The sequence below is a fragment of the Halichoeres trimaculatus genome, unplaced genomic scaffold (assembly GCF_033239565.1).
Source record: "Halichoeres trimaculatus isolate MK-OKI-2021-1 unplaced genomic scaffold, fHalTri1.1 fHalTri1_scaffold_12, whole genome shotgun sequence".
NCBI lineage: Eukaryota > Metazoa > Chordata > Actinopteri > Labriformes > Labridae > Halichoeres > Halichoeres trimaculatus.
In genome coordinates this window covers 5,136,983-5,164,401 of record NW_027437190.1, presented here as the reverse complement: position 1 = coordinate 5,164,401, position 27,419 = coordinate 5,136,983, and the positions used below count along the sequence as shown (strand labels likewise).

The following is a 27,419-nucleotide window of genomic DNA, read 5'->3' as shown; positions in this document are numbered from 1 at the left end:
GGGTTTTGTCATGTGTTATTCTATCATGTGTTTGTGGTATATGAAATATGTGTTCTCAAGATGAACATCATTTCTGAAGCTAGATAAATAAGAAATAGAGCAACTTTGCCAAAAACATTCAACTCACTTATTGAGCTGGATGATAAAATGCCTGCCAACGGGTCCGCCTCAGCAAATTGTAGTGCACACCCTTAATTACTTGTTAGGGTTACAAAAATAGTCATACTGATAAGAGAAAGGGTTGTATTTCTGTAATGGTTGCATGGTCCTGCAACTGTGTTATTGTAACTCTTACAAAATCAGTTTTCAGACTCAGTGTAAGTGGTTGTGCTGTTTTGCTTTAGTCCCTAGATACCTCAGAGTGTCTAAAACAACTCTGGTCATCATAAGCCACCAATCCCCAGACCTGACTTTTCCCCAGCAACCCTTTCTGCGTGTTTTTCTCTTCATCTCCAGGACCCTTCACCTGACCTCCGTCCTCCTGTGCAGCATGTTGTAACTTATTTCCTAACTTTTGTCCAATCCTGTAGAAAACCTCTGGGCCCAGTATTTCAAACATAATCCACCGGGATTAGTCCTGGTGGATCGGATTAAACCCAGATCTGATCCAAAATTGGGTATTTCAAACAACATTTAATCTTGATAATTCAAATCCAGATTTGGAAATCCAATCCTGCCTTTAATCCAGATTTGAGCCTGTGTTGGGTATTTCAGAACTTCAGTCCCAAATCTGGATCAGGTTTGTCCTGAAAAACAGCATTAAATTAATCCCACCTCAGGGTAGGATCACAGTGTGATCCCATGTTTTAGTTCCACATATACTCATCCATAGATAGCTTTTACTTGCATTTCTCGCAATCATTAGTATAAAAAGATATTTTTAATAAATTAAACCTCTTCATGTACAGTTTTTTTATTGAACAGAAAAAAATCAAAATTTCACAATTGTCAGAAAAGTAATTCAAACAACACACATTTCCTCAACACAAAATTGTACCACCTAAACTTAAAGTTTTCACACTACTTTTCCATTTGCTTTTCCAGTAACTGTATTTTTAACTGGATGTGTTCTTGCTGAAGCATGGTAAGTTTTATTTGTGCCTTAGCAAGTAGAATTTGCTGGTGTGCTTGCTCAGTTTCCATCTTGAGGAGATTTTGGTAGGCATGATCCTCATCACGATGCCTCTTCCGGTGATGTCTTGGTGGAGGTACAGGGGGAACCTCCCCACTGCTCTGACTTGTGCTTGGCTCCCCCTCTGGTCTGTCTGTCTGTGACCCTGAGGGCGGGTTGATCCTATGGGCGGGATGGATTTGAAAATCTCAATCCGAGAAGATCAGGATTATTCTGATCCAATCTAGCAAAGTTTTGAAATACCGGGATAGAAGATCCTGATCCATGGATCAGGAAAGTGGGATTTGGAAATCTGGATCAATTTAATCTGGATTTAATTTTTTGAAATACTGGGCCCTGATGATTCAGGGCTTTACATTTATGCTCTTATTTTATGTTATTGAATCTTTGATGCCAACACTGTGTGTCTCATCCCTTATCTCTGTACTGCTGTACTTCTTTCCTCACTCAGGTCAACAGCCTGTACATCAGACTCTAACCAGCCATTCAAAAATGCTAGAACACAGTTAGAAAAATCTGCGTTTACACGTAACGATGTAGTAAGCATGCCAGGCCTGTAGGTGGTGCTACAACTGTTTTGTCCAGAAGTGGAGCAACAGATGCTCTTTTTTTTTTTTTTTAATGCTCATTTTGTTAAAGACTGTCAGCAGAATCAGCAGATTGAGCAACACTAGCGCAACATAGTAGTTCATGACGATCGTAACAATGGTACTGTTGTACTGCTGAATGCACTTGCGCAAAGCAGAGAGTGACATCAGCGTTTCCACTGGAAATGCTGGCTTACTGTTAACACTGCAAAGATGTCAACAGCGTTTCAGAAAAAAAAACAAGTTGGAGGCTGTTTTCAGAAGTTTGCATTTTAGTTATGCTAAAATGCCGTTTCCTGTAAACACGGGGGTGTAACACAACAATACTTTTGCGTTTCATCCTATAAGGTTGTCGTGGAAACGGTCCCTGGTATAGCTTCTGGAGGCACCAACAAACTTTGTTGCCCCCTTTCCACCACTGCTCGTTCTGTGCTAGCGCTAGTGCTTAGCTGGTTCTAATCGCGTTCTTTCTGAGAACTGGTTTGGTTTTTCGTGCACCAAGGAGCCAAGTTGGTGCCAAGTCACTGCATCACCATAAAACGTCAGTACATCACAGCATAAGTTGCACCAGTTTTGAGCACCTGAAGTCAGTTCTTTGTCGGTGGAAACACCAAAAACCAGTGCTAAGTCAGGTACTAGCCTGCACCAATTTGGTCAAAAAGGGGTATGTGGAGACTTACATCCCCACTCCGGCTTTTGGACCCCAAAAGCCCTATTTTCATTGTTTTTTGAAAATGCAAGTTTCTTTTTGTTAGTTTTCCCATCTGTGTCCTCTGTCCTTCATATGATGTGACTCTTAGAGGGGATTCTCACCTAGAGTGATCTGTTAACAGAGATATAAAGCTCAATCATCTTCATATTATAACCAGAAGGCTGGCATGAGTTGCAGTACGTCCTTATTTAGTCTTGTATAGTTTGTGAAAGAGCAAAATCTGCAGCAAAAATACCCAGATGTCCTACTGATTTGGGAAAAATACTCAGTGTGAAGTAGCCAGTCTACTTCACGAACCATTTCTCCCAATGCGCGGTGCTAGTGTTGTTCTTTTTCCATTTAGGGTAAGGGGCACTAAATTTTAGGTAGGTTGTCCCCATCAAAGGTCATACTGGTATGACTACCAAACTTTAGCTTCTTTCTTAAGCTGCAGATGCATACGGCCAAAATGTATGACACATATAAATGAAAAGAATTCTTTGTCACTGTTGCCAGTAGGGACGTACATAAATATAATTCAATTGTTCATACTGTTAGGTGTACCATATCCTCTCTTTGTGTGTGCTTGCTGCTGGTGTCAAACCAAATTACTCTGAAGGGATAATAAAGATTACCTTGAATCCTTACTTCCACTTTCCAAAACCACATACCAGCACAGCTACAAAACACATACAGTAGAGCAGTCATCCTACATACTGCATTTAAAAACAGCTGGCAGTGCCTACTACATTCTTCATTTACTGGTGTAGTATATAGTTAGCAGTCTGTGATTTTCCTCCTTGGCTGTGCAGAATCAACCAGCAGACCTGAGCTTGACCTGTTTTGATGTTTAAATCCCTCTCCCAGCAGTATTTTGGTTCTTGATACAAATCTAAAGAAGACTCTGAACAAAGTCTCAAGAAGACACAGATATTTAAAATTAAAGATCCAGAGTCTTCACACTTTCCACATACCCTCCTCCCCTCTGCATACCCCAAGTCTGTAACTCATCCAACTACATCAGTAAACACTATTTCACTCAGTTTGGGACCCACAGAGCAATTACTGTGCTTATACTGTGGATAAGTTAATACAGCACATAATACCCCATGTCTTTTCATGTTTTTCACTGTAGAGACCCAACAGGCCAAAAGTAAGTTTCAGGGCCCGCCCCTCAGCCATAGAGCAGAAAACACAGCTGCACAGTATCCTGAGACGTTGGTTTGTCCTCTTTCTTTATCCTCCAGGTCTCACCACCTTCAGTACCACCTTCACCACCTTTTTTTAACCCTTCTCCCCTCTTCAGCAGATTTTTTCTAGGTGGTGTCCTTTTCTCTGTCAACCAGCTAATCGTGGTCACTTTGCTGCAGTGTTTACCATCACACACCCTGAGCATCTCTGCTTGTCCTGCTGGTGCCTCATCACTTTCATCAGTTTTTATATCAACAGGGGATCCAATTTAAAAACAGACAAAAACAAACAAAGGCCTAAGCTTTAACTGGTCTGTAGAACATTATACTACCGAAGTCCACATGTTGCTGTGTTTCCCAAATTAATCTACCGCCACTGATACATCACACGCACATCATCTATGACATAATTAACCATTCCCTTTCCTTCTTTTCTGCATCAAATCTCCTTTCCACTTCACGGGCGATGCTGACACCTAAAATCATTTTCTACAGACTGGAAACAGTTCATTTTCCTCTACTGTCCCCCTTTCCCAAGGCGTCCCTCAGGGTTCAGTGCTTGATCCTCTCCTCTTCATCCTCTAACTCCTCCCAGATTATCCAACGCCACGGTGTCCATTTTCACTGTTACGCTGATGACATCCAATTTTGCACATCCAAATACTGAATCCATTACCCCTCAGACAAATTGTACCTTCTTGAGGCCCATTTATCCTTTTGAAAAGAGCTCTATCAATAAAATGTATAGTTGTTATTTGAAAAGGGTTTATATTTTTTTATTAGGAAGCATTTTCTGTTTGCACAGTTTTACATTAGATTTAACATCTTTTTAAAAAATAATATTTTAACAATAGGGAATGAAATATAAAATTGTAAATAATTTTGGATTCTGTAAGGCATTTCACGACCCCCCTGATCAGTGAATCGTGACCCCAAAGGAGGTCCATGACTGTCATTGACATTCGTGCCCTGTGGAAGCTAAAGGACAGAATTCGTCAGTGTTGTTGAAACACTGGTGATGTCAGAATGAAGCTTTCAATGTTGGGACACAAGACACTCCATCAGTTTTACTTTCTCTGTTCCCACTCACTACCGTCAGGGTTTTTCTGTCAACCAGGCCAAATTCATCAAGTTCACGCTCTGACCTCTGCTTCTTGTGGCCAAGCGTGTTTTCAGAGAGGCCTGGGGCCCATCAGCAGAGGCCTCCACTGTCCTCATAGCTCTTCAATGATGTGTGTGTCCCGGTTGACCTGTCCCTGAAGCATACACACTCACACATACTTACAGGCCAGAGCTACTTATTTGCTCTTGTAAAGCAACCTGTCCCTCTATCTGACTGTAGCGTCCCTGGGGAGCTCATTGAACATGAGATCATTGAGAGGAAGAGGGGCTGGAGGCAGAAGGGACGGAAATCTTAGAAATTCCAGAGGAGGGAGCAAAGAGTTGTCTCGAGGAAGACTGCACAGGCCTCTTCAAAGTACATCCAGAAAGGGAAGCAGGGGCAAAGGAGAAGCTTTGGCCTTGACATGAACAGATCCAGTGTAATAACTAGAATGACTCCCTAACCAATTCATGTCTGCTTACTGCCTCCTAACTTTACTGTTGTCTCTTGGTATGCTGCACAAGCAACATATTAAAGAATCACTATTGAAGGATTTATCAACAACACCTGATAATCTCACATTAAACCCTTTAGCTGAGTCTGGATCAGCTGTTTCTGGTCCGTGAACATGAGCAGAAAGAGTGAGGAGAAGGAAAGAACAGTGCTTCTGTTTCCTCAGCTTGAACTCAAACTGTGAGGCATTTTTCTCATGTAATCTCTCGAGTGTTATTTTGTATGTTCACTTGTAAAAATGAAAGGCTTTATATGTGTAGCTTTGAGTAGTGTTCACTTTCCACAATGTTGACATAACTCCCAGTATCTATCACTTCTCCAGCCGAGTGTTTTTGGAAAGAAACAGCAGCCTCAGCTCAGGTCATACTCCCTTTCACTGCTGCTCTGTTTCTCTCAGCCCCCCCTCCACCTCCTAAACTCTCCTGTTCCTGCTGTCTGTCAGAACCATAAAATGCATTAAAAGGCCTGATTGAGGCAGTCACGTCCTTAGATCCTGCTGTGGTCCCACACTTGATCTATTAAATACCACCACGGCACACTCAGACCCACACATAGACTCTGTGATTGAATGTTTCCTAAAGCCCGGAGTTAAGGCCTTCCAGTCCACTTTCTCTCTGCTGGGCTCAGCATGCCTTCACACCCCGCTATTTACCAGCCAAGGTGAAGGAGTTTATAAACACACACTGTTCCAAAAACTCATAAGTGTGCTATTCTGTCTTAATTTCACATGCACAGTGTATGAGATGGGTAAACAACAAGATCCATTCCTTAAAGACAGCAGAGTTATCATGCATACAAGCTATCTCTGTAATGAAGTACAGATTATAGCTGCACATCACACACTCATACACACACACACCCACTCACCATCTCCACCCTGCTGTTTTCAGAGCCTGAGTGTGTGGTGTGATCTCCATGGTTAAAATATCTGGCTGCTTGGTACAGGATGCAGCCTGGCTGCTGGAAATCCCTGTGGTTAGTGTGGTTAGCGAGGTTAGCTTGGTTAGTGGGGAGGGGGTTTAAAAGTCCCCTGGAGCCAAGAAGCAGTTTTTAAAGATCCTATGAGGAGGATCTGTTTTAATTGGACTACCTCACCACCTTCTGGCCTGGAGTCTTACACACTGTCTTAAACACACTTTTAACCAGGGGTGTGTTTGTTTAGGAACAAATTTTCTTTGTTCAAGTCAACTTTTTACTGGATACAACGCGACAAGGTAAGGTATTTATTAGTACAGTTTCGTAGTGCTGTTGTTTGAAACCTGACGCCAAGCAAATGTAAGTTTGTACTGTACATCAGTAGCCGGCTATATGCAGCATTACTTGCATCTGTAGGCTAACATGATAACAAGAAAACTGCCAGTTCGTACGGTAGTTTAGAACCTGTCCATACCTAGCACTATGTAACCCGCTAACATAACCTCACTCTTCATTTTATTGATAGACTCTCATGTGTTAGCCTTTAGCTCGTGCTCTATCTCTCTCCTGTTTATCTTTCTTCTGCTCTTCTGTCCTTTTTCTGTCTGACAGTTAGGCTCCAGTGTCCACCATCACTACAACATTAATCACAGAAATCGTTTTCAGCAGAGAAAAACACAGATCTCTCTCAACTTTTGTCAGTCAGCGGGGTGTTGTCATAGAGACCTAGACCTGCCCTAAATCTAACCAGTCTTGCTCAACCCAATCGTGAAGCTACGAATTAGCATTTACAAATAACCTGTATTGCGCTGATAATCATATTTTAATGTGTGGATTAGGATCAGGCATATATCTAGAAAAGAGACTTTAAAGTGAATCTATTTAATTAGAAGGAAGTGTAACTAACTCTGGGATAAGACTTCTTCAGGAAACTATGCCTGCTCTTTGTGCGTATGTGTGTGTAGTATTTGTGTGTGTGTTGTTCTGTGTGTTTATGTGTGTAAATGATGAATTTTAATGTAGCAGTGATCTGTCCAGGATTATGAATTGTATAGTCCACTGGGGGAATAAATAATAGGGGTAAAATAATATTTGGAACTTTCTCCATTACCTACATGACAGATGTTCTGTAAGGTTGGAGTTCATGCTGGCAGCGCCGAGTACCGTAAGCTCGCAGCCAGAGGGAGCAAACAGCTATCTTTGAGCCACTTTTAAAAAAAAAACAAAAAAAACAAGAGGGTGAAACTTCTTTGGACCAGGCTGTGCCGAAAGAGACCAAGCAGCAAGATGAGACATTTGGAAATAATGGAGAAGCTTCTGCACCCAGTTTGGCAAACAGCAACATACAGTTAGACACATCCCAGGTACAACATCCAGCCTTGGTGGTCACCTCATCACTAACTGACCTATCTGGCCTGGAGTAATGTGCAGCTCAGCCAAGAATGGGATGCTGTGTTTTATGAGGCATGTAGACACTTTCCAGAGATGTACATTGAATCATCTTTTACCAGAGATGGTTGCAGGAGCTGCAAACGCCTCAAAGAGGCACGTAAAAAAAAAAACATGAATCTAGTACACTGACTTTGTTAACTGACAGGGACAGTCATGGACAAAAAAGCCATGGGATGGTTTTGAACCAGCTTCACTGGGATACCCCCTCGTTTGTGGAGCAAAACTTAGAACTCAAACTTGTGCTGGAGAATGAGAAGTTGTTTGACTTGGAAAATTGGCTGCAATTGGCTAATGTGTGAGAGGCGGGTTTTTTAACCTTTTATAAACAAAATGTCAAAGAAGACTATCAGTGCTTTCTTTCTTCCCAATAAACCTGGTGTGCCAAAGATAAAATAAGAGGAAAAGTGAATTTTTACTGTGCAAGCAACCAAAATTTTCTGCTCAGGCCCATAAAGCTTTAAGTTAGGGGCCTCTGTGCTCAGAATAAAAAAGTTAGTCTGGAGTCCTGCAGGGCAAAAACAAAATAAACACTAAGAAACAAATATGTAACAGGATTCATAAGTGACATGCATATAAAAAGTCCCTCAGTGACATACTTTTCTTTTCAAGAACTCAGTCTAAGTCAGAAAGACGTGCCCCATGTATTGTTTGATTTATTGGTGTCAGTTGCTCAACAATAATCCATCTCTTGAGTCTGAAGAATCATTTCTTGGGTACGAGCATCATGTGGTGAAAGGTTTTTCTACATTTTCCTCTGCCTCAGATTCATTACACAACCAACCACTGTGTGGTTAGGGGTAGCTGTGTATGGTTAACCCACGCTTCATTTGTGCTCCAGCAGGAAAGCTTGTGGTTTTATTGCAGTAAAACAATCCTCTCTGTAGTGAAGTGTTACATTGCACTATGCATTGCATTGTTAAACCACTGGAGACATCAAATGCATTTACATTGTCTGAGTTGGACTGCAGGCAGCCCACAGATGCTGGGAGTTTGGAGGCAGTTATGCTCATGTGCAGAGGATCAGTTCCCCTCTTGGTTCCACTTTTAATTTACTGGAATGCACAATTTCTGTTTCTTAAATAATAAGTGTTACCATCCGGTGCACAGTCTACTGTTTCTGTGATTTACGTCAGGATAGGCTGTAATGTCATGTCACTTCTAACATGCTGAAGAGAGAGGAGGAATCCATGTTTTGGTGGCTGAAGTCTCTAGAAAAATTCTGTATTTCTCCATCTGAACTGTTTGTGCACTCTTTGTTTGAAGCCTGAGTGCAGAACGCTACAATAATCACACTTTGTACTTCCACAGAAGCCCAGGGCAAGTCTTTTCTTTTCTCCTGTTCTTAGACTGAGACATGGTCTCTGTCCTTCCACGGGTCTTAGACCACTGACTTCACCGTATCCCTGCCGTGCGGTTTGCAAACTTCTCCCTCCTTGTATAGTACTTCTTTTGTCAGCTCCAGTCGTTTGGTGCAACTCTTCCCACGTCTGCGTCTCCTGGAAGCCTTAAGGCCCTGCATGTCTAGAATGCCTCGCTAGAAACCAGAAGGAGAACTATGGAACAGTGTTAGTCGAGCAAAAAGCCCTCCATGTCCCACACAATGCCTTCTCTCTGTACCTTCTTCCAGAAACCGCTTCTTAGACTTGTAAATCTGGGCTTTGATGTTGCACTGCCTTACTCCTATTGACAGAGAAATGGAGACAAGGAGGAGGGAAGCATTGCAGACAGCTGTTAAAGCCACCATAATTCCCTCATGTTACATGGGTTTAGCCCTCACTGTCCTGGCAGCGATGCTGTTGTGTCTTTTTGTTCTCTCTTTAACTCATTTAGTGTTTTGTTTTCTCTCACTGGAGTTCAACTTTGTCCTCCCTGTTCTTCTTTTACGGACTCACTCTAACCAGAGGAAAGAGCAATGCACATTATTGTTTGTTGCATTAATGCCGAGGTGACTCAAAGTAAAATTGTCAGTCACAGACTTTTTGGATTTTTAACCCTTTAACATTAACAGAAAAAAGCACACTGACCAACTTTCAGGGAGAAGAACTACGACAGATACAGTCTTATAATTGAACAATCTATTATTTTCTGCACTGTACTTTATTTGAATGTTTTGTGTTTTATTAGTGTATTGACACAGTCTTAATTGTGTTTTAACTTTTAAACTTTATATGTGCAGAGAAGTGGTTGGTCGGAGCCATACAGACACTCCTATTTAAAGGGGCTGTGAGGAGTTTGAAAGTGATCTCGCAAAAGTCTCCCTTCTAGATATACGCCTAATCCTAATCCACACTTACAATGAGATTGTCAGTGCCACTAATGGTTGTTTTGAAATGCTACTTCGTAGCTTTTTAGTAGCTTCCTGTTTGAAATGAGCAGGACTGGATTGAGTATACAAGTCTCTAAGACAACACCACGCCAACTGATAAAGTTTAGTATTGAGAAGAGAGATCTGTGTTTTTCTCTGCTAAAAAAGGTTTCTGTGATTAATTTTGTAGTGATGGTGGACACTGGAGCCTAACTGTCAGACAGAAAAAGGACAGAAGAAAGATTAACAGGAGAGAGATAGAGCACAAGCTAAAGGCTAACACAGGAGCTAATCTGTTTGTTTTAATTGTCATTAAAACCCACAGTCAGCAGTTATTCTGCAGTGGTCTGTTCAAACTTCAGAGTCTATTAATGACATAACCAGGATTCACTAATGTTACACATTACAGACATGTCTTAGAGCATCAGGCTGTCAACACTACACATGGATGGCTAAACCACTGTATGAACCTGTTTTATACAGTCTATATGGTATGACCTGACAGTTTGCTTGTTGTCATGTTAGCCTACGGATACGTCGTAGCACCGGGCTGCCGATAGCTCTACATACAGACAGCTGCTGACCCATGGTGAAAACTTACAAAGTTTGCTTGTCATGTTTCAAACTACAGCACTTCGTAACTGTACTGATAAATACCTTACCTTGTGTTGTGTTGTAAAGAGTTAAAACAAACTAACGCCTCGCCAAAAGTAAATTAAAACAGTGTGTGTGAGACTCCAGGCCAGAAGGTGGTGAGGCAGTCCAATTAAAACAGATCCTCCTCATAGCATTTTTTAGATGGCATCTTTTGCTGGCACAAACATTTTCTTGAAAAAGGTCTATGGCCAAAATGTCGTGATCAAGTTCTTCTTTCTGGAAGTTGGCCAGTTTGCGGGAACTTTCTTTGATTAATTCAGACTTTATTTAAAAGTTAACACCCACACACCATCCGACTTGCAAAGAGAATGAATATTTATTGCCACGTTTCGGTGCTTCACTGAAATGTGGCAGGTGTCAACATGCAGGTGTTAACCTTTGAATTGTTTGTGGGATACCTGACCCTCTGATGCACCTTTCCTGAAAGATAGATGTTTGAAGAAGCTGTTCCAGTTTGGACTTTATCTGTCTGATGCACCTGCCCAAGGAGTGGATGTGCGAAGTTTTTTGCTCCTAACCCTTTAACATTCAATTCACATTTTTCAAATTTCCCCAGAAAGTCCAAACCCTGAGCCTCTTTGTTTCAGAGAAGTTCGGCTGCGACTGAATCGTGATCAAACATCAAAGCCTCTCTGGCCTGCTATTGTGCAAAGCTACTGTTCATATTTTTCATACCACTCATCCACGTCTTGGTCCCAATGCCCTTTACTCGTCTGAGTGAAAAAGGAATATTTGTGATGGGTAGACGACCAACAACCGCAGCGGTTTTTGGCAGCCTGTCTCTGCATCTGGGGACACTGGTGATAAAAGTGCAAACAGGCACTTAATCTGTGTTCTGTGCACCGAAGCACATTCCTGAGAGACAATAGAAGGTTCGTGGTCACAGTGGTGAGAGTGACTGTCCTGTCTGTGAGAGGACAGGGGTTGAAGGGCTGATGATGTGTGTGTGTGTGTGTGTGTGTGTGTGTGTGTGTGTAGAGCTCTGTGTTTTCTTCTTTCTTGTCATCATGTGACTCTGATTTGTCCGTACACACACATGGTTGTCTGCCCTCTGAGCGAGGCGGTGACTCATACCAGGAAGCTGACGGTCATTGCTTTGGTTATGACACACTCAGTGATATCTTATATTTTATTATCTTTAGGAAATTGTCTTGCTATTATTTTTCTCTTGGGAGGATTAAGCAGTGGAGCAGGTACTGGACATGACATCGTACCCATGACGGGATTTGGTTGGTTGATTGACTCACTGAATATAACTTACACGTTAGCAGAGAGGTGATCGTAGTTCTCAGATGTTAATACCATAACCAAATGTGTCAGTCCCATGTTTGGGTTCTGCATTTTGTTTCCAAGGCAACTGAGTGATGAGGTTTCACAAAGTTCATGTGGAGCTGATCTTGTGATAAGACTTTGGAGTTCCAAACATAATCCATGTGAATCTCATCATCCTGAACCCCCAGCATCTGACTCAGTGGACAGGTGTTCTTTATTACTTTAAGGGAAGTCACAATTTCAACACTGTTTAGTTTGAAAAGCTGTCAAAGTATCATTATGTGCTCAACATTCAACAATGACTGAATGCAAACGTATTGAAGAAGATTGGCCTGTGTTAAAACGCTTATATACTGTTGCAGGGCGTCTAATCCCCTAACGGCGCGGCCCAGCAGACAAAAGAGCGGAGCTGATTCAGTTGAAACAGTAAACTTCATAACACATTCAAAAGCATATCATTAACTTTCAGTCTGTGCCTTTAAAAATGTGACAAGTCACTGGAATTGGATTAGATAAATGAGTGGAAAATTTGCCTGATTTGAGCCTCAGAGGGATTTAACAACATCATTGCTCAAGTTACATGGAACAAATTTGGTTAATGCTTGTATTAAGTTAATGGCAAAGCTTCTGGCCGGAGCTGTTGTTGGAAAAGCAACAGATATACGACACTGTGAGCAAAAGAGACGTAATACAGTATTAGATGTACTTTATGCAGTCCATCATTTCTGAAGTTCTCATGCCAAAAAAACCACTGTGGATTTTTTCACACTCAGATGACATTAGTGTATTGGAATTATGGTAGACTGGCTTTTAGTTTGTCTTGGGCAAAGATATTTAACTTATGTGAATTTATTGAACATTTTTTAACTATTCTATTAAGCTTCTGTTGTAAATTGAGTTTCTTAGTGATCTTGAAAAAGTCTCTCTTCTAGATATATGCCTGGTTGTTATTCACACTTTAAAATGAGATTATCAGCACCAATATTACTGATTACAGTTTATTTCAAAATGCTCCTTACTTCTTAGCCCCGTTAATTTTGTAGTGATGGTGGACACTGGAGCTTAACTGTCAGACAGAAAAAGGACAGAAGAGCAGAAGAAAGATAAACAAGAGAGAGATAGAGCACAAGCTAAAGGCTAACACAGGGGCTAATCCGTTTGTGCTAATGTTCATCCCAACCCACAGTCAGCAGTTATTCTGCAGTGGTCTGTTCAAACTTGAGAGTCTATCAATAAAATGAAGAGTGAGGTTACGTTAGCTCTGATTGGTAGATGACTGGCCGGTCAAAACCAGGATTCACTAACGTTACACATTACAGACATGTCTTAGAGCATCGGCTGTCAGCTGAACAGCTACTAAACTGCATACAAACTGATAGTGTTTACTTATTCTTACATTAGCCTACAGATAGCACCGGACTGCCGATAGCACTAACATAAAGCCGGCTACTACAACATTTGCTTGTTTTCATGTTTTAAACTGTCGCACTATGTAAAGGTACTGATCAAGATCATACCTAGGCACGTTGTATCTGGTAAAAAATTGTCTTGAACAAAAAAAGTTTGTTTTGTTCCATGACTATTTAATTCCAAATCAAACACACGCCACGCCAAAAGTCTTTATGACAGTGTGCAGAGACTCCGAGCCAGAAGGTGGTGAGCCAGCCCAATTAAAACAGATCCTCCTCATAGCACCTTTAAATAAACCAAAGGAATTCTCAGAGTCTGAGGCCATGTTCACATGTAGCCAGGTATCTGGGAAACAGCACGTATTTTTTTATTTACACTCAGGCCTATTATCCACATAAAACCACAGTTTTACTTTACTAAAATCAATGTTTTCTGAAAACTCCGACCAAAGTGAAGAGTTTGGAAAACTCTGGTTTCTTGTCTACGCCAGGAAGCAGAGTATTTGGTTCTCAAGTGTCACAGCTAAATGACAGGGGTTTATACTGATTGGCTGGCATGTCTGGAAAACACTGCCAAATATGAGTTTGACAGGCTTGAGATGCACTGGTGCGTGTGGACGAAAGTGTTTCTAAAAACGAATGAGGGGTGGGGTGTGTGTGTGTGTGTGTGTGTGTGTGTGTGTGTGTGTGTGTGTGTGGGGGGGGGGGGGGGGGGGGGGATTTGTTTTTGACCACGTGTGTACAAGACCTTAGTCCATTGGGGGTAATGCCTGGTGCTCCCAGTCCATTACAGCTCTAAATCTCTAGCCAGACTCTTCTCCTCTGTTGTTCCCAAATGGTGAATGAATTACCTAACTCTTTACAATCCACAGAGTCCCTTTCTACTTTAAAAGATGTCTGCAGACTCATCTGTTCAGGAAACACTTAGACCCTCAATCTGACTCTTCTCTTCTTTGTCCTCAGGGGTAGAATGAGTCAGGAGGTCTCAGACCCAGATATTAGTGAATTTTCAGCACTAATTACTGCATGTTGTTGAAAGTTGAATTATATTGTTACAAAAATTATTTGTGGTGAGCTGGCTAGATTATTCTACCCAAAAAAAAGGGAAAAAAAAGAAACCAAAAATGTTCTTGCACTTCATGGCAGCACCTGCAGCCAAATAACTTATGGCACTTCATCGCACTAACTAAGGTTTTCTTTCTGTCTAAATTCTTGCTTGTGTTGTATGTCTCTTTGGACAAAGACATCTGCTAAATCAAATTTTAGTTCTGTAGAACCCTGAATGGCAGGGAGTGTGAAGAGAGCCAGAGGTTAAAGCCAAACAAGGCAGGGTGTGGGTCCTGAGTCCAGAGTCTAGAGTCTAGAGGAGAGATCCAGAAGCTGAAAGGAGTGAGACAGATGGGGTTGGGTTCAGGTGGCTGTATGTAGAGAAAAGGATTATTAGAAAAATGGTTTCGCAAGCATCAAGAAAAAGAAAGCCCAGTATCTGAAGCAGAGCTGGGTTGATTGAAACAATAGCTGTGTCCCAATTCAGGGGCTGCAGCCTACGGAGGCTGGATTTGTAGACCGATTACGTCACAGCGGTGCGTGGGAGGCTGTCCCAATACGGAGGCTCCTCCAAATGCGGCCGACGAATCTGTCCTCCGTTTCGGGGGCCGTGAAGGACGGGTTCGGTGAATCCTTCATAGCCTCACATATTCCAAGATTCATTGCGCATGAACGCCGAACATGATGGACACAGCCGAACTCCAAAAGGAGTCCTGTTTTATCCAGATATGAAGGATATCAGGTAACAACTATGTGAAGTGTTTCTAAAACATCAAAGAATATTTTGTTTTTCTGTGTGAAAATGTGTTGTTCGGGCTCTTTTCCAGTAATATAGAGGAAAAAGAGTTCTTTATAAATGTTCTCATTATCATATAAAAATATGTTCTTGAATGTAAATTCTCTTCAGAAAAAAACTCACTTGGTGTTTTTTTTTTTTTTTTTTATTATTATTATTATTTTTTTTTTTACAGGGAATTTAAAAAAAAAGACATTAAATCATTTCAGCAGCTTGTATTTCAGACTGTTTTATTTATCATCCCCCCAGCACTTGATCAAATGTTGAAAATGCACGTTGTCACCTTACTCTCATGTAAATGGTGGTATACTCTATCAATAGGGATAATAATAATAATAATAATAATAATAATAATAATAATAATAATAATAATAATAACGCAAAGTAATAAAAAGATAGTAAAAATCATCCTGTTTTTAATGTTAGGTTTTGGTTTACGTGTTCAAAAGTAATGTAAGCCTGACAGGTAAGGGCGGCGCTGTGTGACGTCAAGGGTGACAAACAGGAAATGCGTCGTAGACCCGACCGTCTCAATTCAGTTTGGCCTCTGCGGTCTACACAGGCTACAAAGGCTGGGTCCTCCGAAGGCTACAGCCTCCGTAGGCTGCAGTCCCTGAATTGGGACACAGCTAATGAGCTGCTGCCACCCAGCTCCAGCACACCAGGTCCACCTCCTGCAATCAGACTCAGAGAGGGAAGGGGGAGATCCAGAGACATTCTCGCTAAGGAGCAGTAGAGGGCATAACAACAGCCTTTAAGTTTTTGAGTCCATGTATGTAAGTTTGTTTTCAAGAATAAAAAAAGTAAAGCTCTTAAGGGCTTTGCTCTCCTCCATCATTTTGATTTTTGAGGTCAGAGGTCATAATGAGAGGGTATGATTCTGTAAGAGATAATGTTATATATCTTTGTCAGTCATCTTCTCACTAACAGGAACATTAGAAGTGTTTCTCCAGTCTTAATCCTTGCACATGAAGCCCTGAATGAGTTTTCAGTGTCACAACGGTTGGATAAGTCACCAGGAGACAAAGCAGCCGCTTATTTTTCATTCTTGTTGTCTGACGTGTTCAGTTCATCTGTGTCACTGCTGTTTTTTTTTCCTTTCTTCTGCTTTAGTCAGAGCTGTTTGAAGTTTAAGGGGAGACATTATTATGACTTCTTCTGTGGAGGTCAGGTTGAGCCATAGGCGTGATAAAGTGCATAGCTGGAGAGGGAGGGAAAGAGGGGTCAAAGGACGGAGCGAAGTGCTGAAATAACCAGATCACTCCTTGCAGATGGCGCTTTAGCACAGCACAGAACATTATTTCTGACATGCAGTAAAACTTGTGATCTTTAAGACAAGAAACCTGAGATGTCAAATGTAGATTCAAAGCTCCATCTTATTTATTTTAAAGTCATGAAGGTCTTCTCCAGTCTCAGTGAGGCTTGTGATTGTTCAGAAAAAAAATCATGATGACTCTAGTCACTCCACCTGGCCGTTGACAGCTTTTCCATTTTATTCGTGCGAGCTCTTCTGGTGAGCAGCAGGAAAGAGAAATTATGTCATTTTCACTTATCTGACAGGGAGGTGGGATGATGTGAAGCAGCGTGACTCCAGGCTTTGATTAAGATTGTTATTGTAAATAAATCTGCCTTCAAACAGTGACAAAAGACTACAGTGGAGGGATACATGGAAGGGCTTGACCAGATTCCCCCTCGTGCTCTTTGACCTCAGGAGTAATTTGTTTTTCTTAAAACAGATTGGCTAAACGTTTGGCACATTGAGGCTCTGCGGCCCTACGTGTAAATCTTTAAAGCTCTTTTCAGGGTTTCAATCTGGTCCCGGCTCCTATGGGACATGATTGAACTGTGCTTCCCCCAAATTCTGTTTCCACTCGCTGACTTTGATATTTTGTTTTAATGTTCTTTCTGCAAGTTTGAAGTTGGGTGAGCTGCAGAGTTCACACTGAGGGTTTAGTCAGGGGGAAGGTCAGCTGTGATGCCTTCGGGGAGAACACTTCAGAACTTTCTCCGTGTTGTGACCAAGTTGACCAAAGCATACCGCTGCTTTAATGAAAGGACTGTGAGCACAAAGGTTATAGTTCTCTGTGTGTGATGGCTTTTAATCAGATACAAATGGGTTGCTTATGGAGTTGTCGTGTGATGGAGAGAGCATCTAAAAGAGTGATCCCCAACCAGGGGTTTGTGAAGACATTGCAGGGGGTATGATAGCTAATTTCCAACTTAGAAGTACTGAGATAAGTCCATCCATAAAATGGTCCGTGTGAGCTACAGCTAGTTTCCCCAGGGGGAAAACAACCAGTGGCTAGGGATGGGTACCTTTTACATTTGAAATGATTCCTGGTACCTGGCAACTGGTATCAGTACTCTGGTACAAATTTTCTGTACTTTTGTGTTTATGTGGTAATAAATTTTAATTTGTTTAATAATAAAATCTCAACTTTTTATCAATCAAACACATTCATTTCTTAATTTATAAACTTCCAATGCTGTGTTCATGTCCAGCATGGAAAATCCAGGACTCTCCCAATCCCTCACAGTCAGAAGGATGCATTTAGGTACTGAAACATGGTGTTTGATATTACATGAATCAGTACTCAGTACTACAGACAGAATTTGGTTGGTACCTTAAAAAGTACCTGTTTTATTTATTTATTTGTTTTTCCTAACTTTCCTGTCCAATGTCACAACAACAGAATTATGGTCTGGCTGTATTGTGCAAAACACTTTTTCTTTTCCAAGGGGAGTCACTTGTATATAAGATTCCCCTTGAGTTTTTAAATGATACTCTTTATTAGTGTTTTGGAATATATTTTTTTCCCCTGTATATTGCCAAGTTTGAAGATTACTGCTTGACCAGAACAAGGTGATATAAGGAAAGAAACAGTGATTAAGGGAAAGAGTGTAGAGAAGAGACTAGACAGGGAGAGAGAGACAACAAAACAACAGTAGAGAACAACCACAACAACTGAACAGATGACTACAGACAGGAGAAATAAACAACCAGCTACTGAGCCTGAAAAGAGACAGTATCCTGAGGTCTTTGACATCGTAATCTCCAGAAGCACCTGTGGAGACATGTACTGAAGAAATCATGAGTAACAGTGAGCACAACAACGACAATTGTAGAAAAATACGTATACGTATATAAAGATATACGCAGATGCATACACTCACCTACACATATAGGGGCAGGGGTGAGAGTGCAGAATATTTGGAGTTAGTTTTGAATGATCCCTACCTGTGACACAGCCACACCAAAATCAAAACTGATGCTTATCTGCAGCCGGGCAAATATGAAAGACAAGCTCAAGTGTTTCACTAAAGCTCAAATGACAGATGAAAAGAAAGTAAAACCACTTTAGTGAGTCTGAAAATTATTTTATTAAGTGTTTTGTTCCTCATTATTTAAGTTTAAATTACTTCTTAAAGAGGACTTATTTAATGGAGCTGCATTTTTTTCTTTTGGTAAATCTAAGAGTTATACGTAAGGCAGGTTGATTATTATTTTTCAGTGGCGTTTTTTCCCAGGGGCCAAGGGAAGCCATGCTTTTTCTCTTTTTTCAGACTGTAGCTGTGATTTGATAAAAATACTCCTTTTAACAGTTTCAATAATTCTTCTGTGTTTGGTCACTGTCATCTCTTCCTTATTTCTCTCCTCTAGTTATTGAGCATTTCACAATGTGTAAAACAGTGTCCTCGTAAATGTTATGTGGAGAATGAGTGGTAAAAATACGACATTGCAAACTGTTGTCCGCCAAAAAGGGCAAGCAGAGTTGGCGTCCCTTGGTAAATAAAAACAAGAATGATTAACCAATCAGATGAGGCTGCAGTGATGATACTGCTCACCTGTGATTGGCCAAGATTGTGTCAAGGGAAGCCACCCCGTCTTTGACCTCAAACCAATCAAGCCACTGAATGAAATCAGGGAGATTAGCACATTAGCAGTGTGCACGAAGCGGCCGGTTGTATATTTGAGTGGGCGGTTCACTAAATTAATACGATATTTAAGCAAAGTGAAGAGGACAATGTACGTGTGTGAATGAGTGACTGAGGGTGGGAGAGTGAAAGGGCATGTGTATGTTACATAAGCTTGTGTAAGTAAAATGAGCGCTCTCTGGGCTCTTAACAGGTCACTCTATTACATGAATTATAGATATACAAGCTGCAACATAGTCTTTTATGTACCACACTCCCTAAAAACATTCAGATTAGAGGCTATGTCTCACTTGGCTTTGTGTAAAAAAAAATTCCCATGCCACTGCTATTTTTATACTTATTTGTTTTTAATGCAACATTTTATTTATTTTTATGTTTAATTTGAGTTAAAAGAAACTTTCAGAGAATAAAATGTCCGAATTAATGAGATAAAATGTAATAATCAGTTGTGTTACATTCTACTATTGAAGAATCATCAACACAAAGGAGTGAGGGGTGCTCATGGCATGGCGAAAAAAGACTCAGAGGGTACACAGGACAAAAAGTTTGGGAACCACTGATCAAAAACTCACATCCCCACAGATACAGATATGGATGTCAGTCAGAAAATTGTCACAGTTGTCAAGTTTCAAACACTGACCTATTTTTCTTGTTGTGCTCCTCAGTCTGTGTGTGTATAATCTCATGGAAGTGGTCAACACTAAAGTGACACGAAACTGAAAAGTCTGAGAAGCAAACTCCTGTTTTTCTTTGGACCTGTGGGGCAACAGAGCCCTCTACACCCCACCACACGCACTCACAAACACACCGCCATAATGAGCCTACATCAGCTGTTTTCCACCAGCCAGTTTATTGTACGCGACCTTCAGTTTCTACTTCTGACAACAGCAGGCCTCTTCAAGACCAGTAAACAGGAACTTTGTTGTCTTCCTTACCCCCCTCACCAAACTCCTCCAAACAAAGATTCTCATTGTTTACCGCTCTTTTCCTCAGTATAAATAAAGGACAAGAAGACTAACCCCTGATGTTTGTCTTCTGTTTCCTTGTCTGTGTGTTTGTCCTGCTCCACTCACTCATGCAGCTGCTGCACATCTGCATAGAGGGATGGGGGAACTGGCGATGGTCGGAGGCCTTCAGCGTGGACAACATCGGGACTCTTCTGAGGACCATTCAGTACAAAGGACGCACTGCTTCACTCATTATTAAGGTGGTGCAGCTCACTGGGGTCCAGAAACAGGTAGAGGATCAATAATCATGTTACTTTAACTCCTTTATTCTGTTATTTGTTGTTGGTGGTTGATTTTCATGACAGGGTTTCATTAACTGAGGAGAAGGGACTTAATGAAAGCCAGGCCTTGGACGAATATTCAAAGACAGAGAGAAGAACAACCCAATCATTTTGCTTTTTCATCATCATCTTCATCAACAGAAATAAAGAGAGATGAAAACAAGGTTAAATCAAATGCATAGGAATGCCTATACAATTATAAGAGATCTCATCTGTTTTATTCACATCCTGCACTGACCGTCCACAAACAGACTCAGCACCTAGTTAAACCATTTCCTGCACCAGCCGTGTTTTCCTTTTTTTACACCACCACTGTTGGTGGATCATGTTTGCATTTTTCCACAAATACAAGACAAAAGTTGTTCCTGAAAATTCTGGGATACCAACAGATTATGGTGGTGACACTTTGTTTTGTAAACAGTGTCAAGTGTCGCACATGTCTCCCTCTTGTCCTCCAGACCAAACAAGACTCAGCCTCTCACATTCTTTCCTCTGTCTGTCTTTCTGTCTGTCCCGGCTGTGCTTACATCTTGTTCCCATTGGATTCAATGACAGGGTTTGAGTGTTAGTCACATCCAATTCACAACAAAGAGCCTCCAGAGGGACAGCGGCTGCCACTTCAGAGAAAATGGGCTTCTACTCGCTGGCCACATTCTCTTCTCCCTCCTCCCTGTTTTTGGGGGTTTTCTGGGGTGTCTTTCTTAAAATGCCATATCATGCCACGTAATGTTCCTTTTATTGATTGAAACCTCTTGGTAATTATTACCAGTTATGTCTTTACCAACAGTGCACAGTTGAAAAGAACATAAAAACAGAAAAAACAGTTAAAGTTTCACAGAAAGAGGAAGACAAGGAAGTCCGTTTCACTTCTAGTTGCAAACGTGGTGTGTGTGTGTGTGTGTGTGTGTGTGTGTGTGTGTGTGTGTGTGTGTGTGTGTGTGTGTGTGTGTGTGTGTGTGTGTGTGTGTGTGTAGGTGATATTACCAGTGCAACAATCTGTAAAGCACAGACTGACATTGTGGGCAAACACCTAGATAAACCAAGGACTGTATATAGAATAGATAGCATGGCTCTATCTTTTATCATTGTACAGTCTTGAAGCCAGAAAAAAAACCAAGTCTGAGGTGCTGCAAAACACTACCAAGATCAGCAGCTGTCAATCATTGTCAAAAGTGGTGTAAAACTCGGTTTTTAACCTCTAAAAACTCATGAAAAAAAGAGGACTTGAATACAATGTGGCCCAATAATATTGTCAAACCACCGCAACAATCAGATGTGAGAAAAAATTCTGTGAGGTATTAATTTTTTAAAGTTTGACCACAGCCCATCTTGAATGACTGGGGGGACAGAGTTTTTGACCTATACTACAACCAGCCACCAGGGGGAGCAGTTTTTGTGGTGACCTCACTTGAAGCCGAGCAATATAATGTCCATGGTTTTTTTTATAGTCTATAAGATAAAGGGTTTCATCCTGTCCAAGCAAAATGTAGATTCAACACCCTCAGATAAGCACATAAACGTGGGATTTTTTCAATGAAACATCGTACGTTGTATATGAGATAAAAGGTAATCCTAAAGTGAAGGAGTGCACAGTGACAGACAGCTTGGGAAAATATAATAAGACAGCAGAAGTGCGTCTGGTCCTAGAAATAACTTTTAGTAACTAAGAGGGTTCAACTTAAAGAATTGCTGATTCACACTGACCAATGCATTTCGTTGCACAAGTGACTATCCCGTGGTAGAAAATGGTGCAATTCTGGTTTGTAGCTTTGGAAATACATTTTTTTACCCCAATTTAAAGTCAACACCCTTCTTTCGGACTTAAAGGTAGAGTCTGCAGATTTTTTTTTTAATTGTTATAAAGCACAACCTCCAAACCAGGCTCATCCTCCTGGGCTCAGTGCCAGCAGCAGCACACACCCACAGCATCTGACCAAAGCTATGTGAACACACACTCGAGATCCATGCACTTGACTTGGCATGTTAGCACAGGCTTATCACAGGTATTTGACACATACCTGGTTAGCAGAAAGCTAACTTACATCGCTCTTTCCGTCCCATGTTGCTCTCCCCAAAAGTAGAGCTGAGCTTCACCCATGTTTAGAAAAAGCATGCAAAGTCACCTATTGTAAATGTGGCCTGGTTTGTGTCCTACCTGGAGCCTCTTTCCCACATCAGTCCCCACTCTCACGCTGTTTCCTGCTCCATCCAAAGGCCCTTCCTCTCTGAATATTAACAGAAAAATAAATACCTTCTTAAAATTACATTGAGATAAAGGTTCCAAGGTTTAGTCTTGAGTCTTTTCAGTCCTGTCTTTAACAGTATAACCTGGAAACTCTCACTTTGCCCCTTCCTTTCCTCAGGTAATCATCTGTGGGCGCCAGGTGATGTGCAGCTACCTGTCCCAGGACATTGAGCTGCGGGTGGTGCAGCACTACGTGGGGCCTGATGGTCAGACGGTGGTGCGGGAACACTGTGACTGCCTGGAGGCAGGGGCCAAGTTGCCGTCTTACGTCCTGGAGGATGCTGAAATGACAGAGCTCTGTGTGAGAGCTCAAGGAGACGAGGACTGGTCCCAGGATGTTCAGCTGGAGCGGAGGGACAAAGGCAGCAGCTGCTCTGTTGTACAGGTAAAGAGACTTGGGCTGAACTGTGCACAGAGAATTTTAACTCCTAAAAGCTGCAGTAGTTTTACAAGTAGTTTGGCATGTACATTTAACATAATTGTCTGGATATCGAGTTCCTGCTGATGGAAAAGCCCACAGGTAGAAAGAACTGGACAGACAAACACAGACACATTGCTCAAACGGAATAATCTACCTCCAACAATCATCACACACATGTCCTGAGCTGGTGACTGGACCACCAACTGTGGCCAGATTCTCCTCTCCTGGGTGGCCACGGTGGTAAAGCTTCCACCCTGCTACTCACACTTAGAGAACAGATTGAGATCTTCCCCTCAGATAGGCTTACAAAGGCCCTCAAACACCACATCCAAACCACGTTGAGAGGCAGAAAATACAGTTTATACTCTCTCAAAACAAACCCAACCATGGACAGGAAACACAGGCTGATATGTGGGCACAGGGAGACTTTGAAGCCACTTTCACATCTCTGGATTAGCGCCAGATGATCACTCTGCTCCCTCTGTCCCTGCTGCTCCTGCTTTCCTTTCAGCTGAACTGTATGTTATTTACACACCCGATCAAAACTACAAGAGAAGCTGAAAAATTGCACAAATTTATGTTTTATTAAATACAACAAGTAGTAAAACAGTCTGTTCATTAGCTGATCAAAAATTCAACCCCCTAAAACAGAAATCAAAGAGTGAAAAAAGGAGTGAGTGATGAGGAGCTCCACTGTTCTGGTTGATCTCTTCCTGCTTGATGTGAGTGTTTCCAGGAGGCTGTGGGAACGTTGCTCCAAGTGGTGAAGATGTCTTCATGGAGGATCATCCACTGTCTGGACCTGATGTCCATTTCTGTAAACGTCCCTCTCCATCCATCCCCAAATGTTGTCAGAGTGATTTAGATCAGGGGAACATCAGGATGGTCCAAAGAGTGAGCTGATTCCTCTGGAAGAAGTCCTTTGTCAGGCGCCCATTGTGACCTGCAGCGTTGTCCTGTTGAAAAACCCAGTCATTCCCACACAGACCAGGGCCCTCAGTCATGAAGGAGGCCCCCTGCAACATCTCCACAGAGCCAGCCGCCGTTTGACGCCCCTGACCAACCTGAAGCTCCATTGGTCCATTGAAGGAAAAAGCCCCAGATCATGATGGCGCCCCCTCCACTGTGCCACCGTGAAAACATCTCCAGTGGGATCTCCTGGTCATGTCAGTAACGTTGAAGCCATCAGGACGTCAAGGTTCAGATTTTTCTCCTCAGAGAATCAAACTTTCTTCTCCTTTCAGTGTCCCATGTTTGCTGCTCTCTGAAAAAGTCCAAACGGTGAGTTTGTGGCGTTGAAGGAGACGAGGCCTTTGAAGACGTGTTTTGTTCTTAAAGCTCTTCTCTCTCAGATGGCGTCTGATGGTTACTGGGCTGCAGTCGCCTCCAGTAACAACCTTCATTTGGGTACTGGATCTTCCAGTGTCTTGACGTGGTTTTAGGTCGACCTCTGGACTTTTTTGTTCCCTAACCCTCAGGATCTTTAAAGAAATCAAAAACGTCTGTCTTTCTACGTCCAACCTCAGCAGAGATGGCGTGTTGTGAGAGGTCTTGCTGATGCAGCTCAACAATCGACCACGTTCAAAGACAGAAAGATTTTTAGCCTTTACCATCAGGAGGTCATGACAGAGAGAAAACCTGACAGGGAATGACTGAATCCACATTTTAAGCAGATTTAGTCTTTTAAAGTCTGTGGTCTCAAAATTTAGATCAGCTGATGATCAGACTATTTACCTTTAATTGATGTTAATTATTGAGGGCATTTTAAGATTCAACAGATCAAAATGTAAATTTGTGCAGTTTTTCAAGTGGTCTAAAATCTTAGATCAGGTGTGTATGTTTTTAGAATCCTCTCTCCAGCTTCTGTGTGGGTCTGACCTCACTCGGTCTAGCTGCTGGTATCTGTTTTGTTTAGCATTAACCACTCAAGTGGAGGGTTGGCTCTGAATGGATGGCTGCCTGGGCTGGTCCTGGGTCCTTTGATCTTGGTCTCTCTGCTGTTATTTCTTGGTCACACCATCATGTATTAGTTAACTCCTCTCCTTTACTAATCCTTGAACCTCTGACGTACACTTTCTCTATCTGAAGTCTGTGTTTTTCTCTTGGATAGCTGCTGAAATCTATCCCTTGTAATTCCTCTTTAACATCCTCCTCCTGTCTAATCTGAAGGATCTTGTTTTTGTTTTTCTCTGGCCTTTTTTTTTGTTAAATTAGGAAGGTCATCCTGACCTGATCCAGGCAGTGAGTGTTTTTAGAGAGACCTATAGAGTTTCTGTTCACCACAGTTACTCCCTGTCCTCATCAAAGTTGTTTTGCAAGGCCCTGGGTAATAAAACTGGAAGTTCGCTCTGTCTCTCAGCTCAGCTGCGCTGTCCCCACCAGTAAATGAAGTCCCTCGCCAGTCATAAACGAGACCGCTTGTTATGTGCCACGGCATCTCCAGGCTTTAATGAGGGGTGAGGAGTAAATGACGACAAACTCCAGTGACACATTGAGCGCGCTCAGCCTTCGGTGGGCAAATTCTCAGCCTTTAAATCTTGCAGGGATTTAACTGCCTGTAATGGCCCATTATCTCGCACTTAGACTTGTCAACCGCCTCAACAATGATATTGTGTTGGAGGGCTTAAGGGAGACTTCACTTCCAACTCCAGGAAGAAGCCAAGAGAAAATATGTTTTGGTACAAAGTATGATAATACATTACTGATGGAGGCATGAACCACTCTGCTGTAGCCAGGGGCAGTGAGCACGTTAAATGATTGAGATCTAGTTTTATTCTCTACTCACCATAAAACTGACCTTGGGCATTCTTGGTTCAGTCTTTTTCCTGTCAAACTTTTGCGTTAACTCTTTGGAGGGCACTTTCAGGGAAATACTTTCAAATTTAAATTTCCAACCCCAGACTGTTACTGGAGGAAATAACAAGACTTTAATACTGTTGTGTTTTATTTTTTAGTGTCTGAAATATTTAGTGTAACAGTCAGTGTGTTTCCTTCCAGCTGCCTTGCTCCAGTGGATCTTTGCTCTATGTCTGGTGCACTCTTATCACAATTGAACCAGACACTTTGATGCAGCAGAGATTGGTGAGTATCCTCTGCACACATGGACAGCATTTACCTCACACTAAGTCAAATCTTTTCAGATATTACTTTTTAAAACATGCAGGTTTCGAATTCATAAGTTACATCAGAAGAAGAAGAAAGAAGCCCTGATCCGGAAATCTGTGACAGTTTGAACACTGGTGTCTTCGTTTGCAGTTTATCTCACTTTATTTATTTGTTTACATGAACACAGGTGGTTTTCAGTCCACTGTTTGTCATGAGGAGCCATTTGCCAGATCCAGTTATTGTCCACATAGAGAAGAGGAGTCTGGGGCTGAGGGAGAGCCAGCTGATACTTGGACAGGGCCACCAGGAGTCCCTGCTGAACACTGAGGCTGATCTCACCCATCATCTCACTTTCCAGGCCAGGTAATGACCCACTAAGCATAAGTCTGTCTTTATAGACTCTGGGTTGGTTTATCAAACAGATCTCAGTGCGTTCAGGCTGGAGGCTTCACTTCGAGTGCTTTAAAATAAGAAATGGTGTGCCTCTGGGTTTGGTTCTGGGACAGTTATTGTTTACCATTTCTATTAATAACATCAGGCTTAATGTTCCAGATGAAAACTGTCACTTCCATGCGGATGATACTGTATTTAACTGTTTTGCTCCAATGCAGCATCAGGCTGTGTGTAATTTACTGGAGGCTTTTACAGTTTTTCTCAGCTACTTTGGTTCATTTCTCAGATCAGAATTGAGATTCTCAAAACTCCTTGTCCAATCTTCACATCAGTGTGACACTTTGCACATCAAAAAGCAGTTTCTCTTTCTTTGAACAAGTTGCAAATGCTTTGGTTCATCCATGCAAATGATTATGAACAACTCTCTGCTGTTTCTAATATTATCAGCTGCTTATGTCATGTTGATCAAAATGGATTATCACGGGTCTCTGTTGAATAGCCTCATCCCAGTTAGTCATGAGTTCATCAGATAAGTCTACATGAAAAAGGTTGAACAAGTTATCATAATATGTCAGACATCTTTCCACACAATTTCATCAGACTTTTTTTCCTAAATCTGTCTGAACTGGTAAACTGCTTCCTGGTTTTTTGTTTAAAGTGGGGCTGGGTGTTGAATCGAAAAAAATACTGAAACTACTGTTAAACTGTAGTGTTTATAATTTTGATTTTTGTTCACTTTGTTATTCTCTCTCTACTAATACACCAAAATTTTATAATTATTTTTTTCCCATAATACATTTCTATTCTAGCTGACATGCTTTCATTAAACAACCCTCAATTGTCCATTTGTGCATGTTTGTTTCAGTGACTTGTTTTGAAAAAAAATTACAAATATTTACAGAAAAAAAAATGAATAAACTCAGTTGAGAGTGGTATAATGGTGCATTGACCAAAATTGAGGCA

The 27,419-nt window shown here is 41.6% G+C and overlaps 1 protein-coding gene across 3 annotated transcripts in view; it reads left to right on the top strand.

Moving 5' to 3' along the window:
- The window catches only part of vps13b (vacuolar protein sorting 13 homolog B), a 411,975-nt gene that overhangs the window by 343,162 nt on the left and 41,394 nt on the right, over nucleotides 1-27,419 (top strand). For all 3 annotated transcript variants that reach the window (XM_074682783.1, XM_074682782.1, XM_074682784.1), the window contains 4 exons: nucleotides 20,086-20,241; nucleotides 22,656-22,922; nucleotides 25,956-26,039; nucleotides 26,251-26,426. In XM_074682783.1, the coding sequence (XP_074538884.1) occupies nucleotides 20,086-20,241; nucleotides 22,656-22,922; nucleotides 25,956-26,039; nucleotides 26,251-26,426 (683 nt within the window). The remainder of the gene's footprint in view (nucleotides 1-20,085; nucleotides 20,242-22,655; nucleotides 22,923-25,955; nucleotides 26,040-26,250; nucleotides 26,427-27,419) is intronic.